Here is an 18,230-nt window from a genome sequence, read left to right as displayed (position 1 = left end):
ATTTTTTTCTCCTATTGAGTCAGTGAATTATAAAATGAATAAAAATTAATGAACTATGTTTCAAAAAGACAAAAAAAATTGGAATAAAAAAATTCTTCTCGTCATACATAGTATAAATTGTAGACAATGAAAAACTGAAATGAATAATTCATATTTAAATTTCGCGTGTGAGGAAATTTGTCTGAATATTACAGCATCATGTATATGAAAAAAAAAAAATTTTCTTATAAGAAAGTCCTCATTGAAATTACTATAGAAATTTCATTGAAATTTATATAAAAAATAAATAAATTTTTTTAATAAATAAATAAAAATAAATTTGAAAATATATTATTAATTTTGTCCTTTCAATATGATGTTTCAGGATTATATTAATAGGAATCGCATGCTTAAAATATTATGACGAAACGTGGAACTGTCAATCAGGAGGGGGTTTAATCAGAGTTTATTTAGTTGGAGAAATAGTGATGTTAGGAATTATAACTATTTTAGTATGTTTCATTGTTAATCACAGTGCAAGAGGATCAATTACCGATACTTATGCCCGTCGTTTCGTTCAACCTCTTCTAACAGTCAAGTGAGTTGAAGAAAAATTTTTAAATTTTTCAAAAATTCCATTAAATTTTATTTTACATATTCGAAATTAATAAAAAAAATCTAAAAATTGAGTTAATTTTAAAAAAAATTCCATTAAAAAATTCAAAATTAAAGAAAAAGATAAAAAACAAAAATTGAGTTACTTTCAAATTTCAAACTCGATCTAAAAATAATTCTTTCTACGTTTGTCAATATTTTTATTAAAAAATTTTTTATTAAGAATAAACTGGTGTAGAATAAAGAGAATTAGAAACAAAAGATTCAATATGGACGTGTTTTCTCCACCTGAGAACGTCAAGGTCACCAGCAGGTGGCAGGAGAAATTCCAAGAAAGAACAATATTTCTTGGAATTTCCCCCGCCACCTGGTGGTGACCTTGGCGTTCTCAGGTGGAGAAATTAATAGCGTCATTTAATCATTTTTATCTAATTTTATCGAATATTTTATAAAATTGATTTTAATTTATGTCCTTTAATCAATTTAATAAAAATTTAATTAATTTAAAAATTAAGGACACGTGCGCAGATAAAATGTACTTTAAAGAAAAAGAATTAAAAATTGTAAAAAAAAAAATAATTCTATCACACGCTCTTTTCTTAATAAAATAAAAAAATTTAACGATCAGTCCAAGTAAAGGAAACAAAAAAGAATATATTATATTTCAAAAATTAAAAAAATTTACAATTAATTTGAAGAAACCAAATTAATTATTAACAAACAAAGATAAAATTAGATTATTTTAAAAACAAATGAATGGTAAAATTAAATTTATTTTGAAAAAATATAAAAGGCAAAATTAAATTAATTTAAAAAAAGATAAAAGGTAAAATTAAATTAATTCAAAGAAAGATAAAAATTGAATTAAGAAGAAAGAACAGAAAATAAAAATTTAACTATATATATATATATATATATATATATATATATATATATATATATATATATATATATATATCGATTTATAATTATAAAAAAATAGAATAATTGTATTAATTTTTTTTTCTTTACTTCTTATTCAAGTTCTTCTTGGTAATTAATTGTTTTAATAATAATCCAAGGAAACGAGACTACTCGTTAGTAATCTCGTTCCCTTGGTTTATTATTAAAACAATTATTTATTTAAATTTTCCAATAAGTGATTCACCTATTTTTATAATATACAGTCTCTTGATTGTTTAATGCTAGAGTATAGTCTCTCTCTCACTTATTTCTGGTGAAAAAAAAATTAATTAACTAAATGTACAAGAATATTTATTGCATTTCAATTTTATGACATGTGACATATACTCAGAAATGTAGTTTACTAGTTGGAGAAATTTATTTTTATTTATATTTTTCTATTTCATTTATTTTAATGAATTTTTAAAATATTTTTTTATTTACTTTTTTATTATTTATTTTATTTTTTTTAAATTTTTTTTTCTTTATTTTTATTTTGTTTCTTTATTTTTATTTTGTTCATTTATGACAAAAATTATTTAATTTGATTTTTTAATTTAATTTCATTTAATCGAAATTGTTTATAATAAAAATTTACTTTATTAACAATAGAAATAATTTTATTCACTTTTAGTTTATTTAGTTAGTTTTTAGTAAATTTACTAAAATTTATAAATATTTTTAGTTACTCGAACTTTTACTTTATTTATTATTTAGTTTATTTAGTTTCGTCATTTTATTTTTTTATTTAGTTTATATTTATTAAAATTTATTTGATTTGATTTTTTAATTTAATTTTATTGTTATCAATTAATAATAAATAATTTACTTTATGATAATGATAAAAAATATTGTTATTGAGTTTTAGTTTATTTAGTTAGTTTTTAGTAAATTTTCTAAAATTTATAAATTTTTTGTAGTTATTGAAACCTTTACTTTGTTTATTATTTAGTTTCGTCATTTTATTTTCTTATTTAAAAATATTTTATTAAAAATTTATTTAAAATCAAATTAAATAAATTTTTAATAAATAAACATTCATTGCAATTTATTTGAGTTAATTTTTTAATTTAATTTTATTGTGGTATCAATTAATAATAAAATAATTGACTTTATAATAATGATAAAAATATTTTTATTTAGTTACTTTTTAGTTAAATTTATTAGTTAACTTTAGTTTATATTTCTGATATTTAGATTTTTGAATTTTTTTACTTTAGTAATTTTTTAGTTATTAGTTTCAATTGTAAATATATTAATTAAAATTTAATGTAATTAATTTAAAAAATAAAATAAAAAATTATATTAATAGATGTAAATGTTTTTTAAAATTATAAATAAAGAAATGAAATTAAAAAATAAAAAAAGTTATTAAAAAAATAAAATAAAAAATGTAAATAAAACACATAAATGAAATAAATAAATAAAAATAGATAAATTTTATTTTAGGGTATTATTTAAACTTTTTTTTTATTTAGTTTTGAAAAATTAATTATAATAATTAGTTGATAAAAACTAAATTAATTGGTAATAATAAAAACTAAATTAATTGGTAATAATAAAAACTAAATTACTTGGTAATAATAAAAATTAAATTAATTAGTAATAATAAAAACTAAATAAATTAGTAATAACAAAAAAAAAATTAAATAAATAATTTTTTTTTCCGTGTGTATTTAGAATTCTATTGATACCATTGGAGATAGTGTGGAACATTCTCGGTTCATTGTGGGTTTTCAGTGAAAATATTCACTGTAATCATGATCATTATACAATAACTGTCGTGAAGGTTTTGATATTTTTCGACTGGGTGCTAATTGGCCTGGCGATACTTGGCCTGGCGCTGGTCTTCGATCCACTCGGTACATTTGGGATGGAGGACAAGGTCCTCGAGGATGCAATTGAACATAAAAAAGTCTCCAGAATTTGGCTTCGACGATTCAAGTTTTTCTGGTGGATGAGAAGAGATGAAAGTGCAAACGAAACCTTTCAACATGTTGCTGGTGAGACATAGGTAGAGCAAGAAAACTAATAAATTCTCCGCAATAATTAGCAAATTCCCCTTCTTCTTCTTCTTCTTCTTCTTCTTCTTTTTCTTCTTTTTCTGATTCTTTTCTTCTTTTTTTTCTTATATTTTGTTAATTTTTTTATATTTATATTTTTTTTTTTGTATTTTTTTCCTAAAGGAATTTTCTTTTTGTATTTCAAAAATATTCATTTTGATTTTAAAAAACTAATTTTTAAAAAACTAAACTCTTAAGTTCCAAAAAAGTATTCTTTAGTTCTTCGGAATTGAATTTTTTCAATTCCCAAAAACATTCTTTAATTCTAAATTTTTTTTCAATTCTAAAAAGTTTCTTTATTTTCTTAATTCTTAAAAGTATTTTTTAATTTTTAATACTGGTTTTCAATTCTTAAAAGTATTCTTTAATTTAGAAATTTGTTTCTCAATTCTAAACAGTATTCTTCTGAGTTAAAGAATATTTTTCGATTTTTAAAATAATTCTTTAATTCTAAAAAAAAAGTTTAAAAATTTAAAAGAAATATTCTTTGGATTTACACAATGTTTTTGAGTTCTTTAAAGTATTCTTAAATTCTTGAAACTATAAAATACTATTAAGAATTGAATAATATTTTGTAAATCCGAAGAATACATTTTTAGAATTAAAAAGACATTTTATTAGATGAGTTGAAGAATTATTTTAAAAATGGAAAAATATACTATAAATCCGAAGAATACTTTTTAGAATTGAAAACCAGTTTTTAGAATTTAAAAATACATTTCAGAATTGAAAAATATTTTGTGAATCCAAAGAATACTTTTTTAGAATTAAAAAAAATATTATATTAGAGTTGAAAAATTATTTTTAAAAAGCAAAAAAAAAAAAAATACAAAGAAATCAAAGAAATCAAATACAAAGAAAAAATACAAAAAAAATCCAAAGAATAATTGTTAGAATTGAAAAACAATTTTTTTTTAATTAAAGAATACTTTTAAGAATTGTAAAACAGGTGTTGAGAATTTAAAAATACTTTTAAGAACTAAAAAATATTGTGTAAATCCGAAGAATACTTTTTTAATATTAAAAAACATTTTTTTGGAGTTAAAGAATTCTTTAAAAAATGGAAAAATATCCTTCAACTCAGAAGAATACTTTTAAGAATGGAAAAAAATTTTTAAAAATACTTAAAAGTGTTTTTTAAATCTTAAATTTGTTTTTCAATTCTAAAAAGTATTTAATAAGATTAAGTATTATTTTTAAATTCTTAAAAATATTCTTCAATTACAAAAATTTTTTTTTCAATTCTTAATAGTATTTTACAGTTTTTAAGAATTTAATAATACTTTTATGAACTGAAAAACATTGTGTAAATCCGAAGAATACACTTTTAAAATTAAAACAAATTTTTTTAAATTCAGGAATACTTCTAAGAATTGAAAAACAGTTTTGAAAATTTAAAAATACTTTTAAGAACTAAAAAATATTGTGTAATTTCGAAGAATACTTTTTTAGAATTAAAAAACATTTTTTTAGAGTTGAAGAATTCTTTTAAAAAAGGAAAAATATTCTTTAAGTCAGATGAATACTTTTTAGAATTAAAAAAACATTTTTTTAAATTGAAGAATACTTTTAAGAATTGAAAAATATTCTTTAACTCGGAAGAATAATTTTTAGAATTAAAAAACATTTTTTTTAAATTCAAGAATACTTTTAAGAATTGAAAACCAGTATTGAAAATTAAAAAATACTTTTAAGAATTGAAAAATATTTTGTAAATCCGAAGAAACTTTTTAGAATTGAAAAAAAAATTTATATTTAAAGAATATTTTTAAGAATTGAAAAAATTCAATTCCAAAGAACTAAAGAATACTTTCTAAAATTATTAAAGAATACTTTTTTCGCATTTAAAGATTATTTTTCAAATTTAAAAAAGATTTTTTTTAATTTTAAAAATTATATATATTCTTTAATTATTTTAAAAAAATATTGATTTTCAATTTAAAAAAAGTATTCTTCAGTTTAAAAAATTTTACTCTTCAATTCTAAAAAATATGCAATTCTAAAAATTATTCTTCATGTTTCTCAAAAATTTAACCTAAACATAAATTATTATTATTCACTCAAATGAGTAAAGAAGCACAATAGTAACCATATTAACATAATTGCAAAATATTTCTTTGCGTACATTGTGATAATAATTTTGTACTCATGGCAAAAAAACAATTGCGAATTAATTAAATATTCATTTGTGTTCATTTCATAAAAATGCCATTATGCATTCGTCTAAGAATTTTTTTTACAAAATATTTTCACTTATAGTGTAAAAAAAAACTTTTTTTTATTAATAATTTGGAATTAAATTATCAAAATAATATAAAATATATTATATAGTATAATATTTTATAATATAAAATATAATATAATATTTTATAATATAAAATATAATATAATATTTCATAATATAGCTGGTCAATAAAGTGATCATTATTCCCCTAGGGCAATAATGAACACTTTATTTATTGACCAGCAGGGCTATAAAAAAAGGAACTTAAAATCCACTAACACAGATTGAATATTAATGACCATAATACTTCTTTGTTGCATAAAATAAAAAATTGTATAAAATTTAAATAATTTATTTACAATGTATTTAAAAAATTCTCCATAAAATTAATTTTTGGAGAATTAAGAGAAGAAGAAAATAAAAAAAAAATTGCGAAATTCGCACATTTTTTCTCTCAACAGGTTTAATGAGTTCCCTTTTTCGTGGTACTGATTTGGTTCCATCGGACGTGTTGGCTGGATGTGTCCTTCTAAGAGTAAGACAGAAACGCGAGACCCTCGAATTAAGGCGACTTAACATTTTAGAGAGGCCGAAATATACCTCGGGTATGCAAATTTTCACTCTCAATTTTCCTTCTCAAGAAATTAACACTCATGCAAAAAAATATATATATGCAAATCATTTTTTTTTCTTAACTTGCATTTTTGCATCATTTAAAAAATAAAAAAAAAAAATTAATAACAATAGTTTGTTAATAGTAGTAAAATAATAATTTAGATTTTCATTATGTTAAAACATGAGAATTGGGAAATAATTTTTATAATATAAAATTAACTCGAAATTAAATTCAATTAATTTTTTTTTTTAATTTTTAAAAATTAAATTTATTACAGATTCTCAAAATATTTTTGCTGGCACACCAAATTGGATGACATTAGAATGGGCACAGCATTATATGCAATTATCAATTGCCTCCTATGGATGGCTTTTTGTTATTTATCAACACGCTTGTACTGGATGTTTTCGTTTAATTAAAGGAATGACATGTTGTGCGTGTTTTAGGTAAAGAAATTCTTTTTTTCTTCTTAAAATATTTATTACCCTGGGGCAAAATTAGAAAACAAAAAAAAAAATATAAAAAAAGTACTTATTATGACCCTAGGGCAATAAAGTGTTCATTATTGCCCTAGGGTCATAATAAGTACTTTATTCACCTTCGAGTTGTCAATAAAATAGAATAATAAAATTATTACCCTAGGGCAACAATGACTCTTTATTGACCGCTAGGCTACAAGGGAAAACTAAAAATATGCCTACTAAAAAATTGTTTATATAATTTTAATAATTTTTTTTTAATAATATTTTAGTAAAATTGAAGTTTTAATTTTTATTTAATAATTTTTGTAGGAGAAAACGTAACATAATTATAGAAGACAATTGTTGCTTGTGCAGTCTTTCTGGCATTAAATATCTTTCGAAAGTGTCTGAAGATGATATCCTATTCGCATCCTTCAGAAATCATCTCTGTGAGGTAAGTGAATACGAAATTTTTCTCACAGTGAAAAATATTCGCAAGAAAAAGTCCATTTTTTTGTTTATAAAAAATTTCTAAAATTTCCAAATTATTGTACATTCAAGACAATTATAAATTTTTGTAATTTTTAATTTTATTTATTCATTTTTTTACTAATTTAATATATTTAATTTTCTAATAATTAATTATTTTTTTACGTAGTATTTAATAATTAACTCTTGTACATTTAATTTGTTATCAGTTAATTATAATTAATGTAATTAATATAATTAACATAATATTAATAATCAGATAATTTTATTTAAGTACAATTTCTTAATATTATAATAATTGTTATATATTTAATTTTTTTATTTTTGTTTATTTAGAATTTATTTATTGTTTTTTAATTGAATATATTTTATAATATTAAATTTTTTAGTTTTTATTTATTTATAAGTTTTTTTTAATTAACATAATTAATAAAATAAAAAAATACTAATAAAATGGTATATTAATTTATAATTATTCAATTTTTATTTAAATAATAAAAAAAAGGTAATTTATTTTAATTTTATCAGATACCATTTTGCGTAATTGCGGATCATAAAACGGCGAGTATTGTAATTATTATTCGCGGTTCCTTATCATTAAGGGATGTCATTACGGATATTACCGCAGCTTCTGATACATTTGAAATTGAAGGTCTTCCCGCTGGTAGTATGGTGAGTCTTGAATTTTTAATCAACTCAAAAAAAAAAAAAAAAAACTAATAAAAAATAAAATAAATTATTAAAATATTTCAATTTACTTATTCTATTTTTAAAAATAAATAAATAAATAAATTTTAATTTACTTATTCTATTTTTAAAAATAAATAAATTAAAAAATTTTAATTTACTTATTCTATTTTTTGTTAAACTTAATAATTTAATTATTACATTTATATTAAATTAAATAGAATTATCATAAAATTGTAAAATCAAAATTTAAAAAATTTTTATTACTTTTGTTTAATTTTTTTGCAAATATTTTTAGGCACACAAAGGTATGATTGTGGGAGCAAAAGTTCTTTTAAAACAATTGAATCAATTCAAAATTTTGGAGAAGGCTTTCGAAAAATATCCCAATTATAATTTAACATTAACAGGTAAGAAAATGTTTTTGATATTTAATTATATAATTGTAATTTTAAAATTAATTTAACTTTCAAATTTAATTCAATTTTTAATTTTAATTCAATTTTTAGGTCACAGTTTGGGAGCTGGATTAGCAGTTTTATTAGGTTTACTAATTCGTCCTAAATATCCAGAATTAAAAGTCTATGCATTCGCAACTCCAGGTGAAATTTTAAAACTTATTTTTGTCATTTTTATCATTTTTTCGTTTCTATTTTTTTTTCTTTTAAATTGTAATTTTTCTATATTTATGGTTTTTATATGTGTTATTTTTTTAATTACACTTTTTTTCAATTAAAATTTCTAGTAATTACATTTTCTTTTGTAGTTTAAATTTTGTTTTAAAAATTTTCAATTTTCAATTACAATTTTCTGTAATTACAATATTAATTTTCAGTAAGAATTTTTTTCAATTGCAATTTTTTGAAAATTTGTAATTTTTTAATTAGAATTTTCCTGTAATTACAATATTTTCATTGAGAATTTTTTTTCAATTACAATTTTTTTAAGAATGCAATTTTTCAATTACAGTTTTTTTGTATTTCTAATTTTAATCGATACAAACTTTTTTCAATATTACAGTTTTTTGAAAATTTCAATTTTTTTAAAAATTTTTTTAATTTCAATTTTCTCTAATTACAATATTTTCAGTAAAAATTGTTTTTCAATTTCAATTTTTTGAAGAGTGGAATTTTTCAATTCGTTTTATTTATATAATTGCAATTTTAATCAATAAGAATTTTTTTCAATTACAATTTTTTGAAAATTACAATTAAAATTAAATTGTAATTTTAATTACAATTTTTCTGTATAGTTACAATATTTTAAGTAAGAATTTTTTTTCAATTACAATTTTTTAAAGAGTGCAATTTTTCAATTACAAAAAAATTGTGCTTTTTCAGTTGTACTTTTTTGAGTTAAAATATTAATTTTAATTATAATTTATTAAAAAACAATTTTTTTTCCTACAATTTTTTTGTAAATACAAATGATTTTTTTTTAGCTGGACTGCTAAGTAGGGAGGCAGCAAAAGTAACTGAAGAATTTGTACTGACAGTAGGACTGGGAGATGATTTTATAATGAGATTGAGTGTTGACAGTACTGAAAATTTTAGAACTTCATTACTGATCACGCTTCAAGCTTGTCAATTGCCGAAGGTAATTTCTCTATTAAATTTTTTTCTCTTCTTTTTTTCAATAAAAAAAAAAAAAAAAAAAATAGTCGTTAACTTCTCGTAATTGATGTAAAAAAAAAATAAAATATTTTCTTCTTTCAGTATCGAGTCGTATTAAATGGATTTGGTTACATGTTGTTTGGCGTTCCTGATCGAGATCTCAATAGAACCTGGAGGAATGGCAATACAATTAATTCAATTCCAGGACAATTGCCCCTTTTGGTCGAAAATGGTTCAAGAAGCCAAAGAGTACGAAAAAAATTTTTTTTTACTTTTAATTTACATTTATTTGCAAGAAAATATTTACTACCACCACACCTTATATTTCCCATCACTTTTTTTTCGTTTTCTTTTTTTCTATTCTGTATTCTATTTTGTTTTCTTTTTTTAATTTTGTTTTGTATTTTCATTTATATTTTCTTTTCTACTTTTGTTTTGTTTTCTATTTTTTTTTCTATTCTGTTTTCTATTTTATTTTCTATTTTTTATATTGATTCGTATTTTAATTTATATTTTTTTCTATTCTGTTTCCTATTTTGTTTTCTATTTTGTTTTGTTTTGATTTCGTTTCTATTTGCTTTTCTATTTTGTTTCCCATTTTAAAAAATCTTTTCTTTGCCAGGAAACGAGAATTTTAGAGCGAGATCTATCAAGGAGGAGATTTTCAAAAGTTCGACTATACACCGCAGGACGAATTCTTCACATTGTGAGATGCAAGAATTTGACGACAGATAAAAAGAAGTACGTAAATTTTTATCTTCATTTATTAACTAACAATAATCTTAAAATTAATAATAATAATTCAGTCCTTGGTACAATTTCAACTTTTCCCTAAAATTTACTTAATATAATAAAATTACATGATAAAAAGTTTATCTATAGATTTTTTTTAACAGTTATTAAAAAAATTAGGTATAATTTTCTTAATTAAAAAAAAAATTTGTCCACTTTTTGAAATTTTCCCATAATATTTTTATTTCTTGTTTTCGTTCCTTTAGAAAGACAAAAAGCAAAGATCAAAAATACAAAATGCGTTGGGCGCAAGCCGAGGATTTTATGGAAATGTCAGTGATGCCACGAATGCTTCTCGATCATTTGCCAGAAAATTTGGAACGAGCACTATCAACATTAATTAAACAACAGGATGAATCGCCATTGTATATTGATTCATTATAGCCAAAGGAAAATCATCATCTTTCATTAAAATTCAAAAAAAAAAAATTAAATCCTTACTCCAAGCCACAAATTTATATTTCTCATGACGAAAATCAATTTATTTCTTTGCACTTCGAAAGAAAAAAATTTCCCATTGCCCCGAAAATAGTTAATTACTATTTTACAAAAAAACAAAAATATAGATAAATTTAACAAAAAGATGGTAAAAGATCTTTTTGTTTGCTGAAAAAAAATATGATTGATGACAAAATACTTTACGAAATTGAATAAATATATTTAGTCCAAGTAAAAATTAATGTAAACTAAATATAAAATGATTTTTAATTCAATTTTGAAAATATTTCACTAGCAATCGTATTTTTTTCGTTGAAAATTATTTTCGTTGGAAAAAAAAGTTGAAATATTTTTCATATATTTGAAAAAGTGATTTTATAAAAAAAAAGAAAAAGATAAAAAGGTTTGATAGAGAAAACTATGCTTGATGTAAGAATTACGTGAGGCTTGTTTCACTTTCCATTTTTATACAAATAATTTATGTAAATAAATAGTATTTAGTTATTACGAATATTAAAAACAAAATTTGATACATAAAATTGTCTTTTTGTTCTGAAAGAAACAAAAAAAAAATTATCGCAATTTAGAAAACTAATTAAATTAGAATAATGACTAATAATGAACAATGAAAAATTAATATTTTTATCTGAAATATAAAATTTAATATTATAATGAACAAAGAAATAATATTTATTTATTTAAATATAAATAATATTTATATTTATAATTTATCATTAAAGAAATAAATATTAATTTTTCATAATTTTACAAAAAAAAGTGCATCAAAATTAGTTTCAAGTCGGAAAAAAGAGAAATTTGTTTCCACTCACTTCAAAAAGAATCTATATATAAAAAATACAATTTTTTTTTCTCTTTTTTTATTTTCTTTTTTATTCTGAAAATTTTTGCAAAATCAGTACACTCACGTATGTACAAAACCCGGTGACGTGCCATATGAAAATTTCTCCAAATAACTGTGGGAATTTGTATCGGATGAAAATGATTCGTCAATGAAATCGTCATCGTCCTCGTACTGATTGGTTTTCTTACTTTCAACATTCAATGTCATACATTGACTATTATAGTAGAGATGAATTATTCTTTGTTCACTTCTCGCCAACAAATATGGATCAAATGGAAAAAATGGCTCCAATGTTATTGTCATTATATTTCCCATATTATAAACGGGTAAATTACTTCTTGAATTATGCTCAATAACTGTATAGCAATATGCCAATTGATATTTTCTCGTTACTGCGGCGAAATTTTGTACAACTGCCGATTGACAAACCTTCAATGGATTTAGTCGGCAGCTAACGATTTTATTTAAATTCAGTCCTTGTAAGAATAGTAGATCTAGAAAGAGATGATTTTTTATTAGTTTTTATTATTTTTTTTTTATTATTATTATTGTTGGAAAAATCGATATTTTCTTCTAGAAAAAAAATCAGATTTTCAGGGTTGCCACAAAAATTTAGTTTTGTTTTTTCCTGAATTTTCCCTGGTTTCTAGATTTTTTGACTTTTTTTTTTTACTTTTTCCCTGGTTTCTAGACTTTTTCCCTAAAGAATATTCTCATTCACTCTAAAAATGATTAGATACTCAAAAAAAAATGTTCTATTACATTTATTTAGAAATTTCTTCAAAAGTTTCAAAATTCAATTTTCTTTTAGTATTTTTAACTAAAATTCTTCTATAAATACTTACTTTTTCTGCCGTTCATTATTTCCTTGTGACGAAAGGCGAGTAAATAAAATAATCCCTGACAAATTGAATAGAAAACAATGTGAACCCGAATATCGTTATTAACGCATTCAAGACTATCTTGCGAATAAATATAACTGTGAATCCAATTTGCCATTTCCGCCAAGATACCTGGAATTTAAATTAAATTTTATCATCAAATACAATTTTTTTCGAATTTCGAATTATTACAAAAAATATTGATCTTTAAGTAATTTTTTTGCTAAATATTGAATTAGCAAATTTTTTTCAAATAAAAAAAAAATAAGAATAGCGAAATACCTTGGAGTAAATTCAACGGAATAAATGTGGCCCTGGCGAGTAGACCGACAACATAGGCGACTGCTTGTTGTCTCAAAAAATGTGGTACATTTGGATTAGAAACCTTTTGCCAAAGAAATTTCACGAAAGCCTCAACGACGGCCGTTCTAAAACTGCACAAATAGAAGAGAAGATACTGAACGTGATGTCCACAGGTCGGTAGAATTAGTTCCTCGAAAATATTCAATAGATCATTGTAGATCGTTTTTAGAAGATCAATTTCTAATTTTTCATTCACGTGACATGAATTGTAAATGAAAATAAACATTTGCTCCATACAGACATCGAGAGTACGAGCAATTGGATGTTTTGTTTCCCTTTTTCTTTCGTTCGTTGCCAATTTCTCGTCCTGACTAATTTCTAAATTAAATATTGCACCATCCTCCTCCATTGCCTCGTCCTCATTGTCCTCCTCATAGGAGTGAATGTCCGAGGGCGAAGCGTTTGCGTCCAATTCTACTAATCTAAACACAAAAAAGAGTTTTTAATTTCATAAAATTATTTTATTTCATTCATAAAATTTAGAACATTAAAAAGAAAAATTACGAAAAAAATTCCATTAATTAATAACATAGTAAATTCAATTATTAAAATTTACTAATAATTTATTAATTATTTATTAATATAATTATTCCATTATTATTAGAATTTAATAGAATCAGGGCTCGAAGCAGTAAAAGTATTTAAAAATACGGACTTTACGGACCAAAAATTAAAAATTACCGACCAAATGACAAAAAAAGAAACAGGCCGAATCAAATAAGAGAACATTTTACTTAAAACTAGAAATTCAATTTTTCATAATTATAAAACATGAAGAAATCGATAACTCCGAGTCTTCGACTCAAAGTCATCGATTTCTTCATGTTTTCTAATAATTAATAATAATTATTAATAAAAATAATTTATAATAATTAAAATCATTATCAATTCAATTATTATTTTTAAGAATTTTTATCTAAAATTCTTCTTTATATCGATTATTTTTAATAATTTTCGAAAAAGTTCTTTGACAATTTTCAAATTCATTTCTTTACAATATTCAATTTTACGAAATTTCAATTATTCGTCAATTCTTTAATTGAATAAATATTAGAAAATATAAACTAAAAATAATATTAAAAAAACTCAATTAAACTTTTTCAAAAAAATTAATTACAAAATTCAATTATTTTTTTAGAAATTCGCGCTATATTGCTTTTAATATTCAAATATTATCTAAAATTTTATCTGAAATTCATTTTTATGAAATGAAAATCAATTTTTATTAGAAAATTCTACTAGAAATCAATTATTTAAATACAAATAAAATGCAAATAAATAATTTATTGAATAATTGAACGTTTCTTAAAATTCAATTCCTATAAAAAATCGTTATCAACAAATTTTCAAGTAATTGAATTCTATCAAAGAATTTTAATAAAATTTTTAAGAATAATTACATTTTTCGACAAAATTCGATTAAAATTGTATTAAAAATAATTGATATTCTGCATTGAATTTGATTATTTATGACAATAATTGAATTCTTGCGAAGGATTTTATTAAAATTTTCAAAAATAATTAAATTTTTGTAAAAAATTAACAGGAATTCAATTATTTTTAAAAATTTTAATAAAATTCTTGGCATAAATTAAAAATAACAAAATTCTTAGCAAATCTTCAATTATTTTCAGAAATTTTATAAAAATTTTTCGCAATAATTTAAATATTTTTGTAAAATAATAAAAATCTTTGCAGAGATTCAATTATTTTCAAAAGTCTTAATAAAATTATTCGCAAGAATTCAATTATTTTCAAAAATATCAGAATTTTAGCAGAAATTCAAACATTTTCTTAAAAAGTTTTGATAAAACTTTTTTGGTAGAAATTCAATTATTTTTAAGACAATTTTAAAAAAATACCTCGATAAAATTCAATTATTTTTAAAATTTTAATGAAATTCTTCGGAAAGAATTCAATTATTATAATCTAAGATTTTTACTGAAATCTATTTTTAAATCAATGTTTATGAGAAAATTCTACAAGAATTTAATTATTTAAATACAAAAATAAATAATTTATTGAATAATTGAATGTTTCTTGGAATTCAATTCCTATTAAAAATATTATCAACAAATTTTTAAATAATTAAATTCTTTGGACGAATTTTAATAAAATTTTTAAGAATTTTTTCGAGGAATTCGATTAAAATTCTATTGAAAATAATTAAATTCCTAAAAAGATTTTATTTAATTTTATTATTTACGAAAATAATTGAATCCCCGTAAAATTTTTATTAATTATGAAAATAGTTAAATGATTGCGAAGAAATTTAGAAAAAAATTTTGTTATTAATGAAATTCTTGTGAAATTTTTATTATTTTTTGATAATAATTAAAAGTTTTTGTAGAATTTTATTAAATTTTTTTTTTAAATAATTAAATTCTTTTGGTAAATTTTATGAAAATAGTAGATATTGAACAATATTTAATTTTTGCGAAGAATATTATTACTTTTGAAAATAATTGAAATTTCGCAATGGATTTTATTAAAATTTTTGAAAATAATTGAATTTTATTACTTTAGAAAATAATTGAATTCGCGTGATAAATATTGTTAATTATGATAATAATTGAAATTTTTTAATGAATTTAAAAAAAATTTTTGAAAATAGGTAATTGAATTTTGTCGAAGAATTTTGCTATTTATTTATAAAGATAATTTAAATGTTGACAATGTTTTTTAGATTTTTTGAAAATAATTGAATTTTGGAGAAGAATTTTAATATTTCTAAAAATAGAAAACGTGTTTTAATTCTAAAACACTCTACGTTAAAAATAATTGAAATTTTGATGAGAATTTAAAATAATTTTTTAACATAATTGAATTTTCGCGATGAATTTTATTACTTTTAAAAATAATTGAATTTCTGCAATCATTTGTAATTTCTCTAAAATTCTCCAAATTGTATCGTACAATTTACGAACTTTTTATCCTTTTTGAATGAAATTACGGACTTTACGGACCTTTTTTCAAAAAAAAAAAAAAACGGACTTTTACGGAATTTCATCTTCTCTTACCTGTGAACTATCAAATGTAAAATCGCTCGTCGAATTTTAGGCGCATATTCGGTAATTTGAAGTAAAGCGTAAACGTATAATTCGTGTGAATGTGTCCCGAGGGACATGTGTGGATAAGCCGATGCTAATGATTGCATTAAAACATCTTGGCACCTAAAAAAGAAACAAAAATTAGATTTCGAAATACTAAATACTAAAAATAATAAATATTTTTAATTAGTATTTATAAATATTAAACATTTCTAACTTAATTCCCCTAAAGAATTTAAATTCTTTCTCCGAAACAATAAAAATTGTATTTTTACAATTTTTTGAATAGAATTCTTGACAAGATTTAAATTAATAAAAAAAACACGACTCACATGGGAATAACGTGTAAAAATCTTTGAAGAATATCATGAACGTGATTTAATCTCTGTAAATCTTCTGATCTTGGTTTTCCATTTTCCCATTCAGGGTCCGAAGAATTAACTAAAAAAAATTACAAATATTTTAAATGTTAACTAATTTGTAGATAAAAAAAAAACTTCTTCATACCTGGTTTAAACTTTTGAATTAATTTATCCATGACGAATTTCGAATGATAAACATGTGCAACCAAAAGTTCTTCAACAAATCTTTTGTATGCTGTGGTTACTTCCAGGGAACGATCAGTCCAAGAAATATTGAGTAGTGCTTCGATTAATAGTCTATGTCGTTCATTAAGCAAAGTTATACACTGCTGAACATCAGACAACAACGACAGTAGTTCATTGTCCTAAAAACAAATTAATTAAATAATTTATTAAATAATAAAATTTCTCAAAAAGAATTCAATTATTTAAAAAAAACATGTAATAATTTTCTTTGCAGTAATTCAATTATTTTCCTAAATAATAAAATTCTTCACAGGATTCCAATTATTTTTAATACAATTTTATGAAAATTCTTCGAAAAATTGAATTATTTTCAAAATTCATTCAAAATTGAAGTTTTAAAAAATTTTAGATTAAAACCTCTTTTAAAGCTCTTCTATTTATGAAAATAAACAAAATGGTGATAAATAAAATAAGTTTTTATTAAAAATTGACAAAATTCACGTTTACGATAAACGAATTGGAAAATTTCTATATTTTTCCGTTAAAAAAAAAACTTTTCTTATCAATTATTTTAAAGAGAAAAATTTCATTATCTACGGTGTGAAAAATATTTTTCTTCTACATTATTCATTGATTGTCAACTTTGTCAATATATTATTAATAGACATAAAAACAAGTGAAGCAAAAAATAAAAATATAAATATTACGTGACATTGCACAATATTTTTTAATTAACTAATCAATATTTCTATTTTCTTATATATCTTAATTAATTTGAAATCTAATACAATTTTAATTACTTTTTCCTTTTTTAAAATTAATTTGAATTATTGCTACAATTTACTTAAATTTACTTACCATCTATTTAATAATGATAAAATTGTAAATATTATTCATATTATTGAAAAAAATTACCTTTAGATTTGAATCTCGTATTATACACACTAAATCTTTGTACATTTGATTATCAGCACCAGTTTCGAAATTTAGAAGAACATTTCTAAAATCATCGGGTAGCTTGAAACGAATTCGTTTTGGTTGATCGAGAAGAGATGATCTCGAACCTGGTGTCTTCAAAATAGAAGCCACACTGCTTACTCGTGACGAAACAATAGACATCTTCGTTTAGAAAAAAAAGAACAAAGAAATTATTTTAACAATCAAGTAATTAAAATTTCTCCAATAATAATTAACACTTTTCATATTTTCGAATAATAATTATTATTTTGACAAATGTTAGATCAACAATGACAGTTTTATATAAAGCATCTGGGATGTTATTTTAAGGTTAGAAAGAGAAATTTTCGTCCACTTACCTTAAATAATTGAGTTAAAGTAATAAATAAATAATGTATATTTTTTTCCAAAATTTATCGAAAACAATGTGAGTTTACTTTATCACTGTATTGTGAGATTTTTTAATGTAATTTCTCGTCTTTTGAGATGAAAACATAATCCACGTGCGCCGAAAGGGAGCAAGAAAATCACGAAATTTGCAAGCTCCCTCTTCACGTTCCTTTTAAGAAACTAAAGGCGGCCATCTTTAAAAGTCATCATACATAAAAAGGTCGAGTTGAAAAAAGTCGAACTCGAGAAGTATCGAAATA

The 18,230-nt window shown here is 21.3% G+C and overlaps 2 protein-coding genes across 3 annotated transcripts in view; one reads left to right on the top strand and one right to left on the bottom strand.

Annotated features, from left to right (window-relative positions):
- Positions 1 to 10,915, top strand: part of LOC122504763 (diacylglycerol lipase-beta-like) — a 97,441-nt gene extending 86,526 nt beyond the window's left edge. For both annotated transcript variants that reach the window (XM_043615998.1, XM_043615999.1), the window contains 12 exons: positions 365 to 577; positions 3,217 to 3,539; positions 6,285 to 6,428; positions 6,717 to 6,885; positions 7,231 to 7,354; positions 7,918 to 8,061; positions 8,375 to 8,486; positions 8,586 to 8,678; positions 9,518 to 9,672; positions 9,792 to 9,938; positions 10,312 to 10,430; positions 10,688 to 10,915. In XM_043615998.1, the coding sequence (XP_043471933.1) occupies positions 365 to 577; positions 3,217 to 3,539; positions 6,285 to 6,428; positions 6,717 to 6,885; positions 7,231 to 7,354; positions 7,918 to 8,061; positions 8,375 to 8,486; positions 8,586 to 8,678; positions 9,518 to 9,672; positions 9,792 to 9,938; positions 10,312 to 10,430; positions 10,688 to 10,865 (1,921 nt within the window). In that variant the 3' untranslated portion in view covers positions 10,866 to 10,915. The remainder of the gene's footprint in view (positions 1 to 364; positions 578 to 3,216; positions 3,540 to 6,284; positions 6,429 to 6,716; positions 6,886 to 7,230; positions 7,355 to 7,917; positions 8,062 to 8,374; positions 8,487 to 8,585; positions 8,679 to 9,517; positions 9,673 to 9,791; positions 9,939 to 10,311; positions 10,431 to 10,687) is intronic.
- A 434-nt stretch (positions 10,916 to 11,349) lies between these two features.
- Positions 11,350 to 18,155, bottom strand: LOC122504761 (RNA polymerase I-specific transcription initiation factor RRN3). The gene is made up of 9 exons (XM_043615994.1): positions 17,940 to 18,155; positions 17,539 to 17,742; positions 16,583 to 16,802; positions 16,408 to 16,516; positions 16,046 to 16,198; positions 12,945 to 13,447; positions 12,627 to 12,794; positions 11,846 to 12,275; positions 11,350 to 11,471 (listed from the first exon to the last, which is right to left on the bottom strand). Exons 2-9 carry the CDS (start codon positions 17,740 to 17,742, stop codon positions 11,417 to 11,419), a joined length of 1,842 nt encoding a protein of 613 aa, XP_043471929.1. The 5' UTR covers positions 17,940 to 18,155; the 3' UTR covers positions 11,350 to 11,416.
- Positions 18,156 to 18,230: the final 75 nt, after the last annotated feature.

This window comes from Leptopilina heterotoma, unplaced genomic scaffold (genome assembly GCF_015476425.1).
Source record: "Leptopilina heterotoma isolate Lh14 unplaced genomic scaffold, ASM1547642v1 Lhet_314, whole genome shotgun sequence".
Lineage (NCBI taxonomy): Eukaryota > Metazoa > Arthropoda > Insecta > Hymenoptera > Figitidae > Leptopilina > Leptopilina heterotoma.
This window is presented reverse-complemented; position numbering and strand designations above follow the sequence as displayed.